This window comes from Xiphias gladius, chromosome 15 (genome assembly GCF_016859285.1).
Source record: "Xiphias gladius isolate SHS-SW01 ecotype Sanya breed wild chromosome 15, ASM1685928v1, whole genome shotgun sequence".
Lineage (NCBI taxonomy): Eukaryota > Metazoa > Chordata > Actinopteri > Istiophoriformes > Xiphiidae > Xiphias > Xiphias gladius.
Window position 1 is genome coordinate 18,466,879 of NC_053414.1, and position 20,851 is coordinate 18,487,729.

At 42.5% G+C, this 20,851-nt stretch overlaps 2 protein-coding genes across 10 annotated transcripts in view; both read right to left on the reverse strand.

The window, feature by feature from the left end:
* Positions 1 to 1,077, reverse strand: part of rbfox2 (RNA binding fox-1 homolog 2) — a 35,079-nt gene extending 34,002 nt beyond the window's left edge. For all 5 annotated transcript variants that reach the window (XM_040145594.1, XM_040145595.1, XM_040145593.1 and 2 more), the window contains exon 1: positions 56 to 1,077. In XM_040145594.1, the coding sequence (XP_040001528.1) occupies positions 56 to 307 (252 nt within the window). In that variant the 5' untranslated portion in view covers positions 308 to 1,077. The remainder of the gene's footprint in view (positions 1 to 55) is intronic.
* A 2,307-nt stretch (positions 1,078 to 3,384) lies between these two features.
* On the reverse strand, positions 3,385 to 17,276 carry LOC120800873. 5 transcript variants are annotated; one of them, XR_005709022.1, is made up of 19 exons: positions 16,623 to 17,273; positions 16,283 to 16,441; positions 15,467 to 15,585; positions 15,195 to 15,378; positions 13,738 to 13,850; positions 12,275 to 13,643; positions 11,355 to 11,479; positions 10,049 to 10,292; positions 9,625 to 9,752; positions 9,427 to 9,523; positions 9,185 to 9,307; positions 8,674 to 8,846; positions 7,964 to 8,061; positions 7,306 to 7,433; positions 6,860 to 7,040; positions 4,785 to 4,929; positions 3,781 to 3,857; positions 3,516 to 3,574; positions 3,385 to 3,420 (listed from the first exon to the last, which is right to left on the reverse strand). XR_005709022.1 is itself a non-coding variant. In XM_040147304.1 (19 exons), the coding sequence occupies exons 1-18, from the start codon at positions 17,071 to 17,073 to the stop codon at positions 3,543 to 3,545; spliced, it is 3,924 nt and encodes a 1,307-aa protein (XP_040003238.1). In that variant the 5' UTR covers positions 17,074 to 17,274; the 3' UTR covers positions 3,385 to 3,420; positions 3,516 to 3,542. The 5 variants fall into 5 exon arrangements, 3 of the variants coding, with proteins under 3 accessions (XP_040003238.1, XP_040003239.1, XP_040003240.1); XM_040147304.1 differs by having other exon boundaries at positions 3,781 to 3,835; positions 16,623 to 17,274; XR_005709023.1 differs by lacking the exon at positions 6,860 to 7,040 and having other exon boundaries at positions 3,781 to 3,835; positions 16,623 to 17,275.
* Between the last annotated feature and the right edge of the window lie 3,575 nt (positions 17,277 to 20,851).

A 20,851-nucleotide genomic window follows, 5' to 3' on the forward strand; every position in this document is an offset into this window, starting at 1 on the left:
CGAGAAGTCGTGCCTGCGTTACTGGACCGGGACATGACGAGATTCCCCTCCTCACCTGACCGACCTCGCCGATTCCTCCTGAGCCGTCGATCCGGGGGCGCTTGCACTCCGCCCCGGCCGAGTCCACCAGAGCCGCCGCCGTCTGCACGTCCGGCTCCGGGTCGCCGCGCTTCATGCCCCGGACGGCTGCCGGAGCGACGCCCGGGTTGGGATGAACCCCGGCCATGGTGTCCAGCTCTCTATCCCGGTCCATGAGACCCCGGGACACAGGCAGCATGATTGATGCAACGTCGGTCGACATTAACATTTAAAAATCGTCTTTTGTCCCCTCTGCTGAGCTAAACTGGGGCTAAATTAGACACCTTTGTGTTTTAATCCAACCTCTGCTGGATTTTACTATGCAGGTCAAATAGTCTTTTAAAACTGCCAAGTAGCCTTCACTGTGTTTTCTACTGGGCCTTTGTATGACCCCCTTAAGAGTTGATGTATCTGGAAATGTTTTGGCTCTCCGGTTAAGCAATTTCATCTAAACGCTGCGTTTGGTTTTAAAAGCGAACCGTCCGTAAACACCGCCTTTAACCCACTGCAAAAAACACAGCGGCTCAATTTTAAAAAAAAAAAAAAAAAAAAACGTCTCCTAAAATGGAAATAGGTTTATCGGGTCAATTTCCAGCGATGTAGCCTCTGTTTGCTGACCGTGTCTATATTTACTGCGGGGCTGCCTACGAGGCCTTCGTTATTTCAGATCACAACAAACCAATTAAATAAACACCGATCAAAACAATGGCTCCTGAGCATTTCCTACCGCCCAGTTTCCATACGCCGTCTTTTTTTTTTTTTTTTTAATTCCTCCACGAGAGCCGTCCGTCTCAAGAGCACAACGTCAACATCCTACCGCAACCTCAAGACGAAAAACCCTTCAACATGTCTTCCCTGTCGACCTCTTTCCTCCCTGTCTTATTAGCCTCAGACTCGTACCACGGAGCAGGGGTTCACTGAGAGTCAATCCTCGTCAGGAGCTCTCTCTTCCCCCCATGTTAGTCCGTAAATCTGCGTAAAAAGAACATACGAGTTCCCCCCCCCCCCGCCAAAAAACCCAAAAAAAACAAAACAAAAAAAAAACAAAACAACAACAACCGACGGACGGACAGACGGAGGGACTGCGGTGTTTCCTCTTTTCCCTCTCTCTCTCTTTCTCGACTATTATTTTCTTTCCTCGCTCCGTTTTCCCGATGTGTTCTTGTAGCGTGTGTTACAGAAAGGAAATCGTCCTCCCTCCTCCTCCTCCTCCTCCTCCTCCTCCTACTCTCCTGGTGTAGTCATTCCCCTCCTCCTATCTTCCGCTCTCCCTTTGAACGCTGAGCCAGGCAGCCATGCAGCCTGCAAATACACGCAGTGTGCCGCAGTGCTTCCATACATTTCACTTAGGGGAGGTGTGTGTGTGTGTGTGAGTGAGGAGGGTCTTATGGCCCTTTAAATCAAGTGTTTCCTCGGTTCTTTACATTTCTACCGGTGCACAGTTCTCCAAAACGTATTAATTAAGTCCCGGGTTTTACCTATTTGCGTGCCGTTTAAGGCCACATCACATGGCAGCGTATCAAAGGGGTGGGCCTATCATCAAGTGTAGCTCTGGAAGATTTCGTTCCTAACTCATTACACAACCAACACACAGGCCAAGGTCTCCACACAAGCCCAGCTGTGAGTCATGCAGCATGGAGTACCGTATGTTCCTCTGGCATTTTTATTGCTTGGATGACACCCAGTGGTCAAAGGCTACCGCAAGAGGCAAATACTTCAGAGGCAATTTGCTGTAGTTAATTACAATACAGGCAAAAGCTGAATTTAAAATCCTAATCCTGACTTGTGAGGCTCTAAATTGCCAAGAGTTAATTAAGAACATTAATGCAACTCTGTTAAATATAAATATAGCCAGGACGTAGTTGGCTGAGTTTAGCATAAAGACTGAAAACAGGAGGAAACAGCTACCCTGACTCTTCTTAAAGGCAACAAATCTGCCTACCAGTGCCTCCAAAGCTCACTGATTAACAAGTCGTATTTATTCAATTTGTACCCAAAAAAAATAAAAATAAACATAAAAATAAAAAAACCCACAAGTGTAAGCACAAAAAATTGCGATTTTAAGGAGGATTATGTGCCAGACTATTTTCTGGCCCAGAGCTGCAACTCCCTAAAGTCTCCACTGGGTTCTCTGGCATGGTAACAAAACCACAGGAAGTCACTGTGCCCAAGTAGTCCTGCACTTTCATAACATTATCCACATAAACTACAACTTCTTGTTTATTAGTAAGCTTGGGAGGTGGATTATGTTACTTTCAGACAGAGAATGGCCGGCTGCTTCCCAGGCTTTATGCAAAGCTAAGCTAACTTAACCATATCCTGGCTGTAGCTTCATATGTAAGAGTAGTATCAATCTTCTCATTTAAATCTCAGCAACAAAAGCAAATAAGCATATTTCCCAAAATATCAAACAGTTCCTTTAATTCTGTTGCAATCATTTTTTTAACCTCAGTCTTGTAACATTCTTACCTGTGTCTGCATACATGCGAGCTCCTATAGGTGTGTGTCTGAGGTTTATGTTTTTAATTTGTTAAGTCTGCGAGACTCTTCGATAGTGCAGAGGAACCAAAGTTTAGGTTGTTGTACACACAGCTGAATTACCAACCAGTAAATTCAGCGGAGCAAGTGGTTTTAGATTTTTTCCATTAATTGTAATTTTGTCAGTGAAAAAGGGTAATATGTATGACTAAAACACAATATTAGCTAACGAAATACAAGCCATTAAGTTAGGTCTTGCTTTATTACCTGATATTGCGGCCTTGTCTTGAAAAGGATGCTATGTCAGTGCTTCTGATGTTGGGTTTACATGATTCAGAATCCCTAGTTAATTTGTTTAATCCAGTTATAACACGATAAACATAGGGCTATGTCACATCCCAGCAAAGGAGCATAGTAGACATTGCACAGGGGAGGTTAATTGTGTTGATCTTAACTACAACACTCCCAAGCAAGCCATGTTTGTACGATCAAGCTTCTGTGGAAGTTCCCTTTCAGACGCAGTCCCGATACTGATGTGTCATATCTCGTTTCCCTTCCTCAGGGAGGATTGGTTCTATGCAAAACTGTTATCTTGCTCAATAGTCTACTTTCATTGCTGTAAACCTACTGTATGTTCCAAATTAAGGGCAACAAAGAAGGCCAGGCTGAGTCTCAGTCCGGCTCAGTACAGAAGGGCCAAGTTTTCATGTAAACAATGCTGCCTCCCTTTTTTTGATGGAGTGCCACTTCCTGGTATAAAAACCAAGTGGCTGCAAGCTTAGGAAAAAAACAAAAAAAACAAAACAAAAACCACACACAAACCCTCGATGTCCCCTAAAAGCTTTTATTGGTGTTGTCTGCGGCCTGAAAAAGAGGAGAACAGACAAGGTATGGTCAGAATGGGAACTTAACACTGGTGTATTTTAACAGCAGCTCAACACAGTTCCAATACTGCTTACCAGATCATCATAATCATCATCTCCGTCTCAACCAACTTCAAGCATTTTCCATGTCGTAACTGAAAAACAGGAAATGGATCAGTCTTAATAAATAATTCAAAACTCTTCTCATTACTAAATCATTGTCCTGCTGTCATATGGAAATGCAGCCACTACTGGCTCTCAAGTCTGTTTTCAGTGGAATGGGGCTCATTCATGGGTGTTTTCTTGTGAGTTAACAAGGGTGTGGTGGGTGATTTGAGGACAGAGAGCCAATATTCCTCACCGTCACTGGCCAAAGCATCCCTCAACACAAGGTCCATCATGTGGTGAACAGATTTCTGTTGAACACATGAAGTAGATCTAAGAGACGAAAGTGGAGCAGGATTAGTCAGTCGCCAGAGTCTGTGCAATGTACTATGACAAACAGCTGCTGGCAATTGAGGTTTGCACTTTACAAAATGGCCTCTCCACATCTCTTTGTAATGAATGTTGACTTGAAATTTAGAGATACAGCTGTAAATGGTTTCATTTTCCACTACAAGCTATTGCTAAGTAAAGCAATAGACTGAATAGTTAAAAAAAAAATTAGATAGCCTGTCTAAATGCCAACAGCCACCCCAAGATAAGACTTACTTACTAGGGGGAAAATTCATAAGCACTCTGATCAGACAGCTGTATGTTTTTTTATTTTCTTTATACAACACAGAACTGTAGGGGAAGCATGCTTAAAAGGAAAAGTTTGACATTTGGGTAAATACGATTATTTGCTTTCTTGCAGAGAGTTAGATAAGAAGATCGATACCGCGCTCCCATCTGTCTGTACAATACGGAGCTAAAGCCAGCAGCTAACTAGCTTAGTTTAGAATAAAGACTGTAAAGAGAAGAAGAAAACAGCACGCCTCTGTCCAAAAGTAACAGACACCCCCCTACCTGCACTTCATAACCCCTGTAAAACCACAATTTATAATTTTGTTTAGTAGAGATTAAATTAAGATACAATGTTTTAAATTAGTGAGCTTTAGGTGCGCTGGTAAGCAGATTTGTTACCTTTGGACAGAACCACGGTAGTTTTTTTTCGCCCGTTTAAAGTGTTTATGCTTAGCTAAGGTAATCATCTGGTTATAGCCTCCTATTTATCCTACGGTCATGAAAATTATACCAATCTTCTCATCTAACTCTTGGCAAGAAAGCAAACAGGCACGTTTCCCAACTTATTCTTTAAATGTTGTCATAAACACCCCCACCCCACATTATTTATAGAACTCAAGGGTCTCCACTAATCCTTACCTCTTCATCTGGGTCCTTGAACTCACCATCAGGAAGGAACTGGAAGGTGCTGATGGTGAAGCGGCGGATCTGACCCTGGGGAAAGGGTGGTCGAGGATCAGACAGCACAACCTGCTGCGGGGCTGGATCCAACGGGTTGGGACATCTGGGAACATTGGATTAGTAAAACAGTTAGATAACAAAAATATACTTCCTTTCACTTTCCCATTTATCTACATTCAGTGAAAAAAAACTCAAAGTGATTTATGTGCAATGAATCTTCATTTCTGTTCATTCCACAGTACACCCATCCTCTGCTGAGCTCGCTCGCTCTCTGTTTGTGTGTGTGTATTTATTTATTTATTTATTTATTTAATATACATACATACACACACACACACACACACACACACACACACACACACACACACACACAAAATTGAAGGAACAATTTGAAAACATCAGATCTCAAGGGACAAAAGAATCATGCTGGATATCTATACTGATAATGACTGGGTAGTGTGCTAGGTATGAAAGGATGTCACATCGTTTGATGGAAATGAAAATTAAAATCAACCTAAAGAGGGCTGAATTCAAAAGACACCCCGAAAATCAAAGTGAAAAAAATAATGCGGCAGGCTAGTCAATTTTGCTGAAATTCCATTGCAGCAACTCAAAAAAGGTACTCAGTACTGTGTATTGCCCCCATGTGCTTGTATGCATGCCTGACAATGTCGGGACATGCTCCTAATGAGACTACGGATTGTGTCCTGGGGTATATCTCCTCCCAGATCTGGACGAGGGCATCACTGAGCTCCTGGAAAGTCTGAGGTGCAACCTGGCGGCGTCGGATAGACCGAAAACATAATGTCCCAGAGACGTTCTATTGGATTTAGGTCAGGCGAGCATGGGGGCCAGTCAATGGTATCAATTCCTTTATCCTCCCGGAGCTGCCTGCATACTCTCGCCACATGAGGCTGGACATTGTCATACACCAGGAGGATGCCAGGACCCACTGCACCAGCGTAGGGTCTGACAACGGGTCCAAGGATTTTATCCTGATACCTAATGGCAGTCAGGGTCCCGTTGTCTAGCCTGTAGAGGTCTGTGCGTGTCTCCATGGATATGCCTCCCCAGACCATCACTGTCTCACCACCAAACTGGTCATGCTGAGCGATGTTACAGGCAGCATAACATTGTCCACTGCTTCTCCAGACCCTTTCACGTCTGTCACATGTGCTCAGGGTGAACCTGCTCTCATCTGTGAAAAGGACAAGGCACCAGTGGCGGACCTGCCAATTCTGGTGTTCTATGGCAAATGCCAATCGAGCTCCACGGTTCCGGGCATTGAGCACAGGGCCTACTAGAAGACATCGGGCCCTCAGGCCACCCTCATGAAGTCTGTTTCTGATTGTTTGATCAGAGACATTAAACACCAGTGGCCTACTGGCGGTCATTTTGTAGGGCTCATCCTGTTCCTCCTTGCACAAAGGAGCAGATACCGGTCCTGCTGATGAGTTAAGGACCTTCTACGGCCCTGTCCAGCTCTCCTAGAGTAACTGCCTGTCTCCTGGCATCTCCTCCATGCTCTTGAGACTGTGCTGGGAGACACAGCAAACCTTCTGGCAATGGCACGTATTGATGCGCCATCCTGGAGGAGTTGGGCTGCCTGTGCAACGTCTGTAGGGTCCAGGTATCACTTCATGTTACCAGTAGTGATACTGACCCTAGCCAAATGAAAAACAGTCAGAAAAGATGAGGAGGGTAAAAATGTCAGTGGCCTCCACCTGGAAAACCGTGCCTGTTTTGAGGGACCTCTCATTGTTGCCCCTCTAGTGCACCTGTTGTTAATTTCATTGACACCAAAGCAGCTGAAACTGATCAACAACCCCCTCTGCTACTTAACTGACCAGATCAATATCCCAGAAGTTCAACTGACTAACTGATGCAATACTCTGATTAAAAAGTATTCCTTTAATTTTTTTGAGCAGTGTATACACACACACACACACACACACACACACACACACACACACACACACACACACACTTTTTTTTGTTGATTCTCTCTTCTCACAGGAGATGTTTCAACATACCCATTGTAAAGCAGCACCCACACAGATTTTCCAGAGCGGGGGTAGGCCACACAGAAGTGCACCAGCAACACCAAACTGGGATCTGGTGCATTAAGCAGCCGCACTTCCAGGTAGAGGAGTTTCCCCAGCAGCATCTGCAAGGGCTGGTGATACTGAGGGTAGTAGCTGCTGTACTTAGCGTCTGGGACAAAAGGAGGTGTATTGTTATAACTGGAGATCATAATAGCAACTTCCACCCACTCAAAGCTAGGGAGAAGTTCCCCTACAGCTGATCAGGATAGGTTTGAAGTATTCATATGGTGCGGAAATTTGAGATTTATTATTCAACCACCAGTTTCCATCCATCTTGTCTGGAGTAAACTTGCATTCTCGGACACACCAGCACAAAATTAAATTTTTTTAAGTCATGCAAAGCAGCTGTTAGTGTTCAAATGAAGACCATTTACCTTTGGCAATCCTGAGCTGGACTCCAAACACCCCCTGGGTCTGAACTCCGGGTCCAAGGGTGGGAGTTTTAACGAGGTAGCTAACAGTCAGGACACTGCCCGGCAGAAACCGGCACTCCACCACCAACCTGAGAATGAGACAGGAAATTAACCTATGCATTAAATAATGACTGAACATAGAAACTGACAGGAAATGCAGGTATCATGAAGGGGAATGACGATCCCGTGTTAGAATCGAACCATAAGCATTGTGATTACATGGTAGGGGTCTTAGACCACTGGACATCTGTCTAAAGTATACCTTTCACATAGATAGTCAATTTCTGACAGTAAGGGTTAAGCTTCAATAAAACAACAAAAATTTACCGTATGTGTAATTGATTGAGTTTTCTAAGGGATGTAAAAGAGGGATGGCAAAACATGCTATGGAGGTCTGACAGCCTGCTGTTGAACTGTTTCCACCCAAAAATGACAAAAACCATAGGGGGGGGAAAAAAAAAAAAAAAAAAAATCAGTTATTTCAGGTTTATCTCACTAACGTTCTTCTACAAGAGATAAATGAAATGGTGTAACTGATATTAACTGATTTAGTGTTTTGTCAAAATGAAACCCCAGCAACCTCTTAGAACTTCAGGATACATGATTAGTCTGCTCTGACCTTACAGGAGAATCTCTTGTGATGGTGCCATAGTTGAGGCTGATTGCCTGAACCTTGTTGATGACCTCCACCATGTAGATCACCGTTTTCCCCACCATCTGTTAGGACAAAATCGGACACACAAGTTAGTATGCGGATTCTAATAAATACTACATTGTCCAGAAAGTTTGCATTAGTGGGACATAGTGGGATAAAACTGGGGTTTACCCCCCCCCCCGTCTCAAAAAATCATTAAAAAAAAAAAAAAAACCAACAATATGTTAGTCTCAAGATTTTCTGACTTCCCCACCCTGCCTTTTACTCAGCCCTAGACCCCACTGGTTCCTACTGAAGACAAATCTTTAAATATGGGTCATTGAATCAAAATAAAACTACAGGAGCTGTGTTCACAGTAATTAAAAAGGAACATGTTACCCAGTGCAGCATTGTGGCTCTAAGATGTTTTTTAAAATGGTTTTTGGACGATAATGGGGGTAATACACTATATCTATATATACACACACTATACTTTCAGGGTCAGTTCCTCATTTATTTTGTTCTTTTCATGGGATTTTTTGACAATAAGACAAATATAGAATATCACCTAACTTGTCCTTTATCTCAAAACTCCATTAACTGAAAGACAGTCCAAACACACAGTTCTTATTCAGGCAGATGTCTTCCTCATCTTATTAATATTCTGGGAAAGGTGTTCATTCATTAAATCTCACCACTCTGCGTGCACCGCAGCCATCCATTGGGATCTTGAACAATGCATAGTCAGAAGTCACTCTCTGAGGTTTGCAGGTGGAGTTGCTGGCAGCGACAAGCAGGGCAGGGGAAAGAGGGGGCTCCGTGAGGGAGGCAGGCACGGAGAAGACAAAGTGGCGGTCAATAGTGCACTCTGGAGGACAAACACACACACACACACACACACACACACACACACACACACACACACACACACACACACACACACACACACACACACACACAAATTATGTAAAGGTCAGATGAACGAAAGGTCAAATCTCAGGAGGAAATCGATAAGGAGACTCAACGTATCTTATACAGTCTTCACATTCTGTGTCACTGCCAGACTGAATCTTGCCATGCTGACCCTGAATATGCCTTTTCACACGTCCAGCAGCTGTAGCACTTACATTTCTGTACCCAAAACAGCTCAACTCCACCTAGCTAAGTGGCGTGAAAATCCCAGTGCGGACACAAGCTGCAGCTCACCATCCATGGGGTAGTAGCAGGCAGGGGGATGCTTGCTGAAGCAGCAGCCCATGGAGAAGCACTGTGGCTGGGATACAGACACGGGTCCACAGGGGAGACGCTGTTCGTTAGGAAGGGTGCACTCTGTGGGACAGCACGACAAATGTCAGCTGTGCACTTACAATAACTCTGTATGGCCTGGAGAAAACACCCTTTGGCAAATTGAATAGCCTTTCAAAGGTGTGAACATAAAATCTATCTACCTTGTCCGGAACCTGGGATGACTACTGGACAAGAAAACTGTGCCTCCCTTCTCCCATATACTGTCATGTAGACAACAGCGATGATGTACATTTTACCCTTTTAGAGAAAAATGTTATTACAAGACTTAATAGGTAAAGCAAATGGTCAATTAAACAAAAAGGTCATGTGCTCAGTGTGAAATCTGAGTCAATACTTGCCTGCACGCTCATGTGGCAGCGTGAGTGTAACCTGAGACTTAAATGGATTTTGCCATCTTTGCTTTTGCTTGCAGAATACCCACAGTGCTTTGGAGCATCCTGGAGGTTCATCTGGTTTCCTTGGATGTCTGAAAAAGTACACGTGGAAACATACATACAATTTGTGTGTGGACTTTAAATTGTACAATTACAGTTCTCCGCATGGTGAGGACAAGAGTTGAAGTGTTGCCCTGTCAAAACAACCCCCCCCCCCAAAGTCAGTTAAAATTCAACTCATGCAGCAACGATGGAAACCATATACACCTAGAACATATACAACAACTTACACAAGCGAGCACAAACACACACACACACACACACACACACACACACACACACACACACACACACACACACACACACACACACACACACACACACACACCTTTAAGAAGAATTCCAGAGATGGGACCAGGGGGGAGCTTCACAGTCATCTGATGGGAGGAGCAGACGACTCTTGGCTTCGGGACAAGAGTTAGGGTGGTGCTGGGTGGAGTGGGGGAGACAGGTGGGGTAACTGGTGCAGGAGTTTCCGGGATACTTTCATAAGGGCATTGGAGTTCCAGATATCTATACTGCGCCATGGACAGGTCCCAAAACCTCAGAGGTAAGTATATGGTTGTGAGAGTCTAAAGAGAAAGAGAGATCAATAAAGTCAGTATGAACAACCACGCATGGTTTCCAGCTCCTGTATTTAAAAATAGAGTCAACTGAGCCCAATTCGCAAAAAACAAATGTGTTCTTGCTAGTTGGCTTGCACAGTACATTTAAAAAAAAAAAAAAAACTCAACCCAGTGCAGATGCATGCAGAGCAAATTTTGCATATAGTCCATATGGGATTAATCAAATATGAGCTGCTGACTGGGAAAAACAACTCATCTGTCTTCCATACACAAGCTGGGCTGTTGTCATAAATGGCTGCAGTGACAACCCAAGTGGTACAAACCACCAGCATCAGCAATCCAAGATAATTTTGTGGTGTCATTGTGTTGGACTGCATTATGGCATTTTTAGTATTTTCTCCACCCCTTTATGCAGATGTTTAAATTATCATCCATCATAAAATACCGTCAGGGATGAGTCTGATCGGTCCCAAATTCATTCTGCAGCATGACAACCACCCCAAACACACAGGCAGAGTCATAAAGAGTGATCTCCAGACACAAGAAGAACAAAGAGTCAACAGATGGTCTGGACCCCACAGAGCTCGGATCGCAACATCATGGAGTCGGTCTCGGATTATATGAAGAGACAGAAGACACTGAGACAGCCGGAATCCACAGAGGAACTGTGGCAAGTTCTTTTGCACAGTACTTTACTTTACAATAGCACTTATCTGATACAGTGTCTACGATAAAAAGTTGCATAAATCAACATAGTATGTTGACATACCTTCAACATGTGAGGTCACATACCAACATGTTACTCTACTGTACTGTACACTAGTTTGTTACTATACTACTCACAATGCCATTTCATGAGAACTTTAGGTATAAAGATAAAAGATGTTTGAAATGAAATTTGATCTTGATTTGAATTTGAAAAATGATTCATCCTGTCATGACATCACTAAACCTCAAAGAAGAAATCTTTTATAGTTTCTTTAAAAACACAGACATGGGTGAAAGTCAAGCAGTTATATGAGGAGGATGCATTGGGAGGCAGTGGCAAAGAATTATGGAGGAACTCACCCGTGGCTGGCTGTGGCAGGCGGGCAGAGGAGAGTGAAGGATTACCCCAGAGCCCTCAGCCATCTGTAGCATGTAACCACACAGTGGAGACACATTGGAGAGGAACAGCCATGTCTTCATTTGGTCTGATGTAAGACAAAAAAAAAAAAAAAGATTGGTACAGATATTAAAAGATCAAAAAAAATGAATATACTTTACTGTCAGAAGTAAAGACTGATCTACGAACACTGATTGGGTGTGTCTGTGCGAGCTACCAAATTTATACAAATATGGGTGCTCATCTGGGACCAGCAACAATATATTGTATAGAGATATATGCACTTTTACTTCAAGATGCTTGATTCAAAAAACAAGTCGATGTGGTCATCATTACAACTTTTAGGTTATGTAGTTTACTACAGTGTCTCTACTAACATGCATGGCAATATTTGGTATACAATAAAAGAATCAATTATTGCTTGAGTCATTCTTCCAAGTAAAAATGCTAAATGTTCACTGGTTCTAGCTCCTCAAATCTCAGGATTAGCTTCTTTATTTTGTCATAAACGACACTAAAAATGGATCCATTTAGACTTTGGACAGACTGTAAGATAAAACAAGGAATTCTAAGACACAATCTTGAGATCTGGGAAATTATAAATGGGAATTTTTCACTCTTTTTAATTTGACATTTTATAAATAAGTCATCAAGAAGCTAATCTACAGACTGATCGTTGACGGAACACATTATGCGTACGGATGCTACATTTATTCTTGCTGTGTTTCTTCCTGCGTAACATCTAAGATTCACTAAGCACTGTGGGGGGTTTTTCAGAGATTTTTTTCACAACAAAATTTCCCACATCTGGCTCTGTTTGAAAACGTGACAAGCCACACTTCTCACCAACTGAAAGCGCTCCTATGTTTACACAAACACTGACCTCTGACCTGGATGGAGTGTGGGTGAGCAAAAGGCAGGAAGACAACCATCCTCCCCATCAGACACTGGAGATGGGGCATCTGTGTAGTGGGCTGAGCTGGGGTGGACATTGTGGTACTGGTGGGAGTTGGAGTAGTAGTGGTGGTGGTGGTGGTGGTGAAAGGCTTTTTTGTGGTCATCGGTGGTTGAATCTCTGGATACTGGGGCACAGGAGGGTAAGTTGGATGGTAGTGTGGTGGGTAGAGAGGATGATAATAAGGATAATAGGGGTAAGAGTAGTAGCCACAAATGGTGTGAGTGTAAGGGGGGCAGGTGGCTTGTGGAGCAGCTGGTTTCTGAGGTTCCTGAGGAATGATTGGAGGTTTCTCTTTGGGAAGCGGCTGAGGTGTGGGCGGCTGGAAGTAAATGGGTCTTTGGGGGTAAAAATGGGCAGAGGGATGGCTGGGACTGACAGGTTGTTTGGGAACCACCATCCTTGTAGTAGTTTTGGTGGTAGGAGGTCGAGCAGTAGTAGGATGTAAGGCAGATGGTGGTTGTTCCTCAAGACCAGATTCTGGGTAGAAAACTCGCCCATAAGGATAGTAAGAGCTGTAAAAAGCAGGTGGATAATATGCATCGACTTGGTACTGTGGACCCACAGGTTGTTTTGGTGGAAAGGAGCTAGGAGGAGAAGATGGGCTGAGAGGGAGAGGAGCAGGTGCTTGGGTCACTTGTACTGCAGTGAGTGCAGGATCGTAAGGCATCTGAAGATAATACTGAAGGTAATAAGGACTTGCTGGTGGTCTGGATGGCTGGGTAGCTGGAGGAACAGTAGTAGTAGTTTTTTCAGCTGCAGGGTTCAGATCCGTTGTCACTGCAGGGTAGTACAATGACACATGGGGGTAGTACAGACCAGACAGATATTGAGAAGGGCCAAGAGGTAATTTAGAAACTTGATGGGAATGACTATCCTGCGCTGGGTTAAGATTTGGGATAGATGTACCTTGTACCACCACAGGGGGCTGGTAAGGAGGGGAAGGGTATTTTGGGTGCTCTCCAGGAGAGTCGGGCAACTTGCCCAACCCTGTGGGGTTGAGAGGCTGCTGCTGCGGCCCAGGAGGACTGCCTGGAGTGGGCTGGGGGAGATGGACAGGTTGTGGGCCAGGAGGGTAGACTTGGGGAAGCTGGGGGTACTGGATCCCAGGGTACGGGTAGTAAGGGTAGTCTGGAAGTTGAGCAATCTGCTCCTTGGTTGGAGGCTGAGGAGGGGGAGGGGGAGGGGAGGTCGGTGCAGGGCTGACAGGATCTGGGACATACGGAAACTGAGGATTGACTGGACAGGAGAGGATATATTCCTCTTCATCTAATATAAGATGGAGATGCAGCCCCTCCTGTCAAAAAAAAAAAAAAAAAAAATTAAATAAAAACATTATTGATACAATCCAGCACACTGCCAACACATCACATTAAAATTCGACAACTTACACCACTAGTGACGCAAGCAACACTGTATGGGATGAAGAAGATAAGCTGGTCAGGTTGGGAGTGGAGACGATGCGCGCACTCATCAGATACAAATGGACCCCAGCCTCCATTCACTGTGAAGTAGATTACACAGGTTTTTGAATTCAGTCTCATTCAGTTAATAAAATCTCAGATTCGGATGATACTGAGGTTATGTCGTCTGTATTTTTTTCTGGGAAAATTTTGGGATTTTAGTAAGATGAGTTTACTGCTGTTAAAAACATACATTTTAGACATTTTTAATTACAGCATTTTTTTGACTGAGTACATTTCAATTCAACTACTTTTAGGCCAAGAAATGAGATAATTCATAAAAAGACCAGTATACCTCCACTAGAATTATATTCCCGGCAGCATGACAGCTTTGAAACATCATTAAGACCTTCATTTTGGAAAATAAAACAGTGACTATTTTAAGAGTTCATAAATTCCTTGTAAGTTTCCTGGAAAGATCTGTGTAATAGTAATTACAGGGTATGTTTAGTTAAATCTTTTTGTAAAATTTAAGAGGAATTTCTTTCAAAGAACTGCTCAATTTTAATAAAATTACAATAAAAATACAATTGACCTACTAACCAAATAAAGAAAATATAAAAATCTCAAATATTTATATAAGTATATGTTTTTGTGTGGATCCTGAATTTCCTCTGGAAATTTATAACTAATCTCTAGCTAAAAGAACAGTCTCAGAGCTTTGAATCTGTTTTACCTTCTTTGAGTGTCAGATGACATGCTGTAATTCTTCCCAGGAAACATCCTTAAACACCCATAAAATAAAAAGGTGACTTTTAAAATGAAGGTTTAAATGCCATTTCAAAACTCTCTCCATGATGCCACAAATAAAGTACTGACACCCTTGTTATTTTCTTTGTTTTGCTGGTCTAAAAAGTAGTCACATTTAAATACACCAATTATAAAAAGACTGTGTCTAAAGACACTGCAATAAGCCTAACAAAATTTTTTTTTTTTTTTAAAGTTAACTGTAGAATGTAAGATTGCTAAATCCAAAAAATTACAGAAAGAAAAAAAAAAATTATTTTTAAAATTATTTTTACTACTATTATGATTTTTACTACTATTACTATTATTATTACTATTATTACTATTATTACTATTAATAATAATAATAATAATAATAATAATAATAATAATAATAATAATAATAATAATAACAATAATAACAACAACAACAACAACAACAAACAACTGAAGAAACAACCTCCATATAAACTGTATTTTGAGCAAAACTAATCCAAACTAATTCAAATAGTCACACTGAAATCCGTGTGGGTTGGCTTATTCTAGGCTATATAGCACGGTGCATAAAGTCAAAACCATCAGCATTAAAACTGTTATAATCAACAGTCATCAATTTATCAAAACAGCTCAGCATTAAAACCCCATGAATGCCAACTTACCTATGACTCCCAGCAGTGGTATAGCCTGCTCCTGCCCAGATATCTGCACTGCCATGCCTTGGGGGGCGCAGAAGACTGAAGGGGCAGAGAGGGAGAAAGAAGGGGCAGGAGTGGACATCTGCACCGGGCAGGAGAGCTTCAGAGGGCTGCCCCACCACAACATGGGCAACACATAACTGTCATTCTGACGTAAAGAAAAACAAGGGGGTGGAGATGAGCACAGGACACAGGACCAGCTAATGCTGGAAATATAACGCAGGTGCTGCTGGTACCTCCTGCGTAATGTAACATGCGTCATAAGGCACCATCATCTCAAGGTCACTCCATGATGTCCTCACTGAGTACCCACAGTATGGAGGTAACTGGAACAGAGAGATGGGAGACGCTCCCTCTATAAAGAGAAAATGTTGAATGGCTTATTTTAGTTCTGAAACAATTGGACAATTCTTCAATTAGTCGACCTACAGAAAATAAACTCTTATTAAAACAATTATTAGCATTTATCAAGCTTAAAAATATCAAATATCTGCTGGTTCTTGCTTCACAAAAGTGAGGATTTGCTTATTTTCCTTGTTTTAGATCAATGTATTTCAATATCTTCAAGTTTTGGACTGTTAATTACACAAAACTAGCAATGACTATCGTGTGCTCTAGGGAACTGGGATGAATTGTGATTTCTCACTGTTTTCTGACATTTTACAGCATAAATAATAACTCAATTAACTGATTAACAAAATGCAGCTTTAACAATTTTTAGTAGATCAATAGTTTAGAACAGGCGTGAGGCGTTTCCACCACAACAACTATAGTTTCATGTAAACCCTCTAATTAGTTGTATATTTAAAAGTTTTGCTCATGAATGTCAAACCTCTGAAAATATGCATTGCATTCACTCTCCTTGCTATGTGAAATTAAAGCCTTTAGTTTCTTATTTTCTTGCAAGAAATGCAGTGATTGCTTGCAAGACCATGTCCTTTCCTTCCATCTGCATATTCCATCTGGTCCTATTAACCTGTATTGAAAAAGCATCCACTCCAGAAACCTCTGCCACCTTCATAAATAATATATCATATCATATCATCTCTCACCTCTGGCCACTAACAGGTGTGTCACTCCTTGTCCTGAGGCAGTGAAGGTCATGACATTCTCGTCACACTGCACCAAAGGCCTCATAGCCAGCCACTCAGAGAAATGTGGACTGGAGTCAAATGATGGACCCAAAACCTTCCCCTGGACTCCACGGAAACCTAAGATATAAAACAGCATGTGAATAAAGACGGTAGAATGACTGAGCTGTTGTGCCCTCTACTGCTCCGCGTTAAAGCACTCCTGCATCTCTTAAAAGAAAGAGCCCTCCATCTATCCTCAACACCTGTAAATGAATTTTGACGTTAGACTCGGTGGAGTTCCCCTTTAAGCAGCTCTAACCTGTAAAATCTGCTTGATATCTGTCTTCGGAGTGTGAAGCTGGGGCCCTTAGCACCGTGCTGATATTACCAACGGTCCAAGACAAGCTGCTGGGCGCAAAGTCGCTTCCAGTTTCATCAAGTTTCGGCACAACGAAATACGGGAGTGGCTCAGCGGGAAAGCCGGCGGATTCCGTCCGAGGCCCCTGGAGACCCGGTTCCTTGGTTCTGCGCGGATTTGCGCCCTGGATGACCTGTTCAACCGAGTTCCAACCCCCCCGCAGGACGTCGTCGTCGTCGTCGTCTTGCTTAATCTTTTCCCGCCCGGTGTCCGTTGACTGCTGAAGTTGGTAAGTACTGAAACCATCCCCCGACTGTCCCAAACCCACCGAATGACAAACCCGAAACGCGCAAAAATAAACCGTTGCCACAACTAAACACAAAGGGATTTCTCTTTCTCGTTTGCAAGACATCGCCGGATTGTTGACGCCTTTTGCTCACGTGCTCGTGGAGCTGTCCCCCAGCACAAGAGCCCGATCAATTAAGAGTCATCAAGCGCGGACCAATTACAAAGCGGCAAAGTGCACGGACGCCGAGGCCGTGCCAAGCCCAGCACGAAATCCTCGGGAAATCCTGCGGTGAACCTGCGGACTGTCATAGCGACTCTCCGTTCACTTTCCATGAGTAATTGTGGCTAGAGCACGCTCACTCCTTCTGCAGCCATCTATTTAAGGGCCTATTGAGAAAGTTCAACCCCACACAACAAGCAGAGCTGCACGCGGAGCCGCAGCAATTGATCGATTAGTCCATCATCAAAAACTGTTTGAGTCATGAGCCCCTAAAAATCTCTGTTTCATATACGTTATTCGTAAAATGAATGTCTTAAAAACAGGACATTTTGAAGCTGTCACGTTGGACTCGTAGTAATCGGGATTTTTAGAGCAAACAATTAATGGAGAAAAATAATTGGTGGATTAATCGATAATTAAATGAATCACTAGTTGCAGCCCGAGCTGCATGTCTAGATCATGGTGGGGTATCTTAAGATCCTACTGATGTATAGCATGGCATTAATCTAGATTCCTTAAATCTAGCACAACTTGACCTCAGAGATTTAGTCTTGGGGTGCGTCACAATGTTTAAAGCTGATCGTCTACCAATATTTTTTTTTTATATTTTCCCACCCGATGTGGCCTGTAATGATGTGCAATTTAATGCATGTGAAAAACATGATGAGTTTGACAGATATTTCTAAATCAAAGTAATTTTGTTTTCGTTTTTGAAAGACCATGATACATTTACTCTCTCGCAAATTTGACAGTTGTATGAAGCTAAGAAGGCTAGTTTTTTTTCCCCATCAAAAACATCACACAGTTGTTAGTCTCACAAGCTGCCAAATCTTGTTGGACCTTGTTGCAAATGTTGTAATACAACAACAAAGAAACAAATACACAAACTACTGTATTTTATTGAAAATCAGCCAATGTCGTAGACAATTTCTTGTTGGTATTTTCCCACCTGGTGAAGAGAGGAGGGAAGACTCCTGATCCTCGACATCTTGTGGGGTGAGTGGTTTTGTGCGACCAGAAGGAGGCTGCTTTGATACAAAGCTTAGTCTTATATCCATGGTTCCTCATCACCAGTTGCAGCTGTCTACCAGGTGTGACTTGTGAGCATATCGACCAGAGAGCGATTCATTTTCAGGGTGATGAAGAAGTAAAAGTACTGAACAATTCACAAGTAAAAAAGAAAAAAAAAGATTACAGGAAAGTCTGAAAAAATAATCATACATGTGTGTGGAGAAACTTTTTTTTTTTTTCTGCTTTCTTCTCTTGTTAAACATCTTGCAACACCTCAGATTCATCTAATGACCTCCTGTGGGGCTCCTGAACCGCAGGTTGGGAACAACCTCTGAAGAAGAAATTGGCTAACCAACATTGCAGGTCTGAGTCATGATATATTGGAGAGGAGGCGAGTCCGTGTGCCTTTGGCGGAGTTTCTTGGTTATTGTCTGGTGTAAGCCTGAGTGTCCAGAGGCAACGAGAGCCTCTGGAATTAATCTGAGAAGCTCAGACTTTTGTGACTTAAATCCCGCAGTGACGGCTGTGGTAATCAATTGGATAGTATGGGAATGTGCAGTGACAGTTCAAAAGGAACTGAGCAGAGCTGGGAGCTGGGGAGTGTAGTCTACGAAAGGCAATGGGGTCTGTTGTGGGAAGATTTGTGCTGTATGTGCATCAGCTTCAGCACATTGTTGCTGTATAGGGCCTCTGTTGTTTTTGTTGGGTGATCCTAAAAGAGAAAAAACAGAATATCGGCCTCTTTGGGAAGTGTGTCAAAGGGTGGATCTGTGTCCGAGATAGCTTGGGTTTGTCTTTAGGATGTCGCCATTTTACAGCCTGTTAAGATGATATCTAGGTAGATGAGGAACTTCCCAAGACAGAATAAAAATTTGTTACACAAAATACAAAAAAAAAACAAAAACAAAAAACACAACAGTCGAAGTTTGAAATAAAATTGTTGTCAGCATTTATTCATGAAGGATTTCACTATCTTAAATGAGGTCCCTTTAACAGCAGCTCCTTCCGTATAATATCTTTCCAATGGACTGAATAGTGGATGTTAGATTGTACTTTCTGCAGAAGCCCACATGTTGTGACGGGAATAGAAAACTCCACTGATTCAGAAGTGGTGAGAACGAGCACTGCTCAGCACTCACTCATCGTCCACTGTGAGGATACGACAAACCATCAGGGGTCAGATATAATGGTTTCAATCTTGACTTCTATTCAGAATTGCTGCCAGGAGAAAATACTTCCCCTAGTCTATTCCCACACCCTCTAACAATAATATAGCGCTTAAAAGATTTTCATCTCAGCAGTACTATAATAAAAACAGAGACTTACACTAATAGGTCTATCATTGCACAAAGTTATGAAACACAGAAGTTTTGAGAAATGTCTTCACTCTAAAGGAGATATTTGCTTTCAACGGGTCTGATCCACAGATACTAAATTTCATCAAGACTTAGCCCCAGTCTGTGACTCTCATATCTTACCGTTACATTCGAGTCTCAGAGCCAAGCATCCGATTTTCCAAAAAATAAATACCCTAAAACAACATGTACAGCTGTTCTGTATGTATTTCCAGAATCCTCAGAGACCTTGATTATTATGATTTCATCTTTGAGAATTATGGAAATACCTTCATAACAGCGGTGAGTGTTTTTAAACGACCTTCTAGGTTTTTCAGTGAAGGCCTTGAGTTTGTTTACAGCCTCATCTCTAAAGATGGTTTCGATCCACTGATGATACATTAAAAACAGCTGTAGGAGAGGGGAGACTTCAATGCGGATCCCTGCCAAACCAAAGGGAAATATATTCCTCTTCCTGTTTTACTTCACATCATAGGAGATGTACATACTGTCCTTCCCTGCTTTCGGCCGTGAGCCATGCGAACAGGGTAAATGACTCTTGCCTGATATTATTGTATCACACACAGTTGACCCGATTGGGAAAGTGTCAGTATAATTCCTGATATACCTGCACTGTACCTGTACTGTCAACAAATGAGGGAGTGGTCAGGGAAAGAGCAAAGAAAGCAATTATGGCATCTATCCTCATCCCACCTCCAGGAGTTTAAGGCCGCCATTGTAGTGCTTGGATGAGGACTTCCTCAGTCCATGTGGTCTTCACTGGGAGACAGAGGCAGATATGAGCTGAGGCCTGCCAGCAAAAAAACAAAACAAAAAAAAGCTCTTTTAATGTTCTATCTATAAAGCTCCATTTTAGAAATGAGAACACCCATAATCACTTGTGCTTTCTCTCATCCGAGGCAGGTGATAAAAGGCTTTACCAGGCATGCATTGTCTGCCAAGTAGGCCTCTAATTGCATGGTATTATTTGACTACAGCCAATGATAACACCTGTCTATTTAAAGTATGACAGTTTGCAGTTAAAATGTGACAGTTTGTCTTTATCGGAAGAGTCTGGTGTGTTAATTAACTCCATCCTGCTTCTGGCAGCCACCATCAATAATGTAAGTTTTTTTTTTTCTCTGTTCACTCCTACCCTTTTGTGTTCCCATTTAACAGAGGCTGACGCACAGAGGAAAAACTAAATGTCTAATAGTCAACTTATTAGTTTGTAAATGTCAGAAAAAGGTTCCTAGATGTATTATATGAATTACATTTCCGGTGGGAGCTCAAGCCAATGCATATATGTATGTGTGCGTGTGTGTATGTATGTATAT

Bases quoted from the DNA above. Each gene is read 5' to 3' on its own strand.
- LOC120800873 (XM_040147304.1), bottom strand. From the start codon at position 17,073: ATGTCTTGCAAACGAGAAAGAGAAATCCCTTTGTGTTTAGTTGTGGCA. The intron at 15,379-15,466 runs GTACCAGCAGCA...TCTTTACGTCAG, and splicing joins CATGTTACATTACGCAGGAG to AATGACAGTTATGTGTTGCC. The intron at 7,434-7,963 runs GTCAGAGCAGAC...TCTCATTCTCAG, and splicing joins ACAAGAGATTCTCCTGTAAG to GTTGGTGGTGGAGTGCCGGT.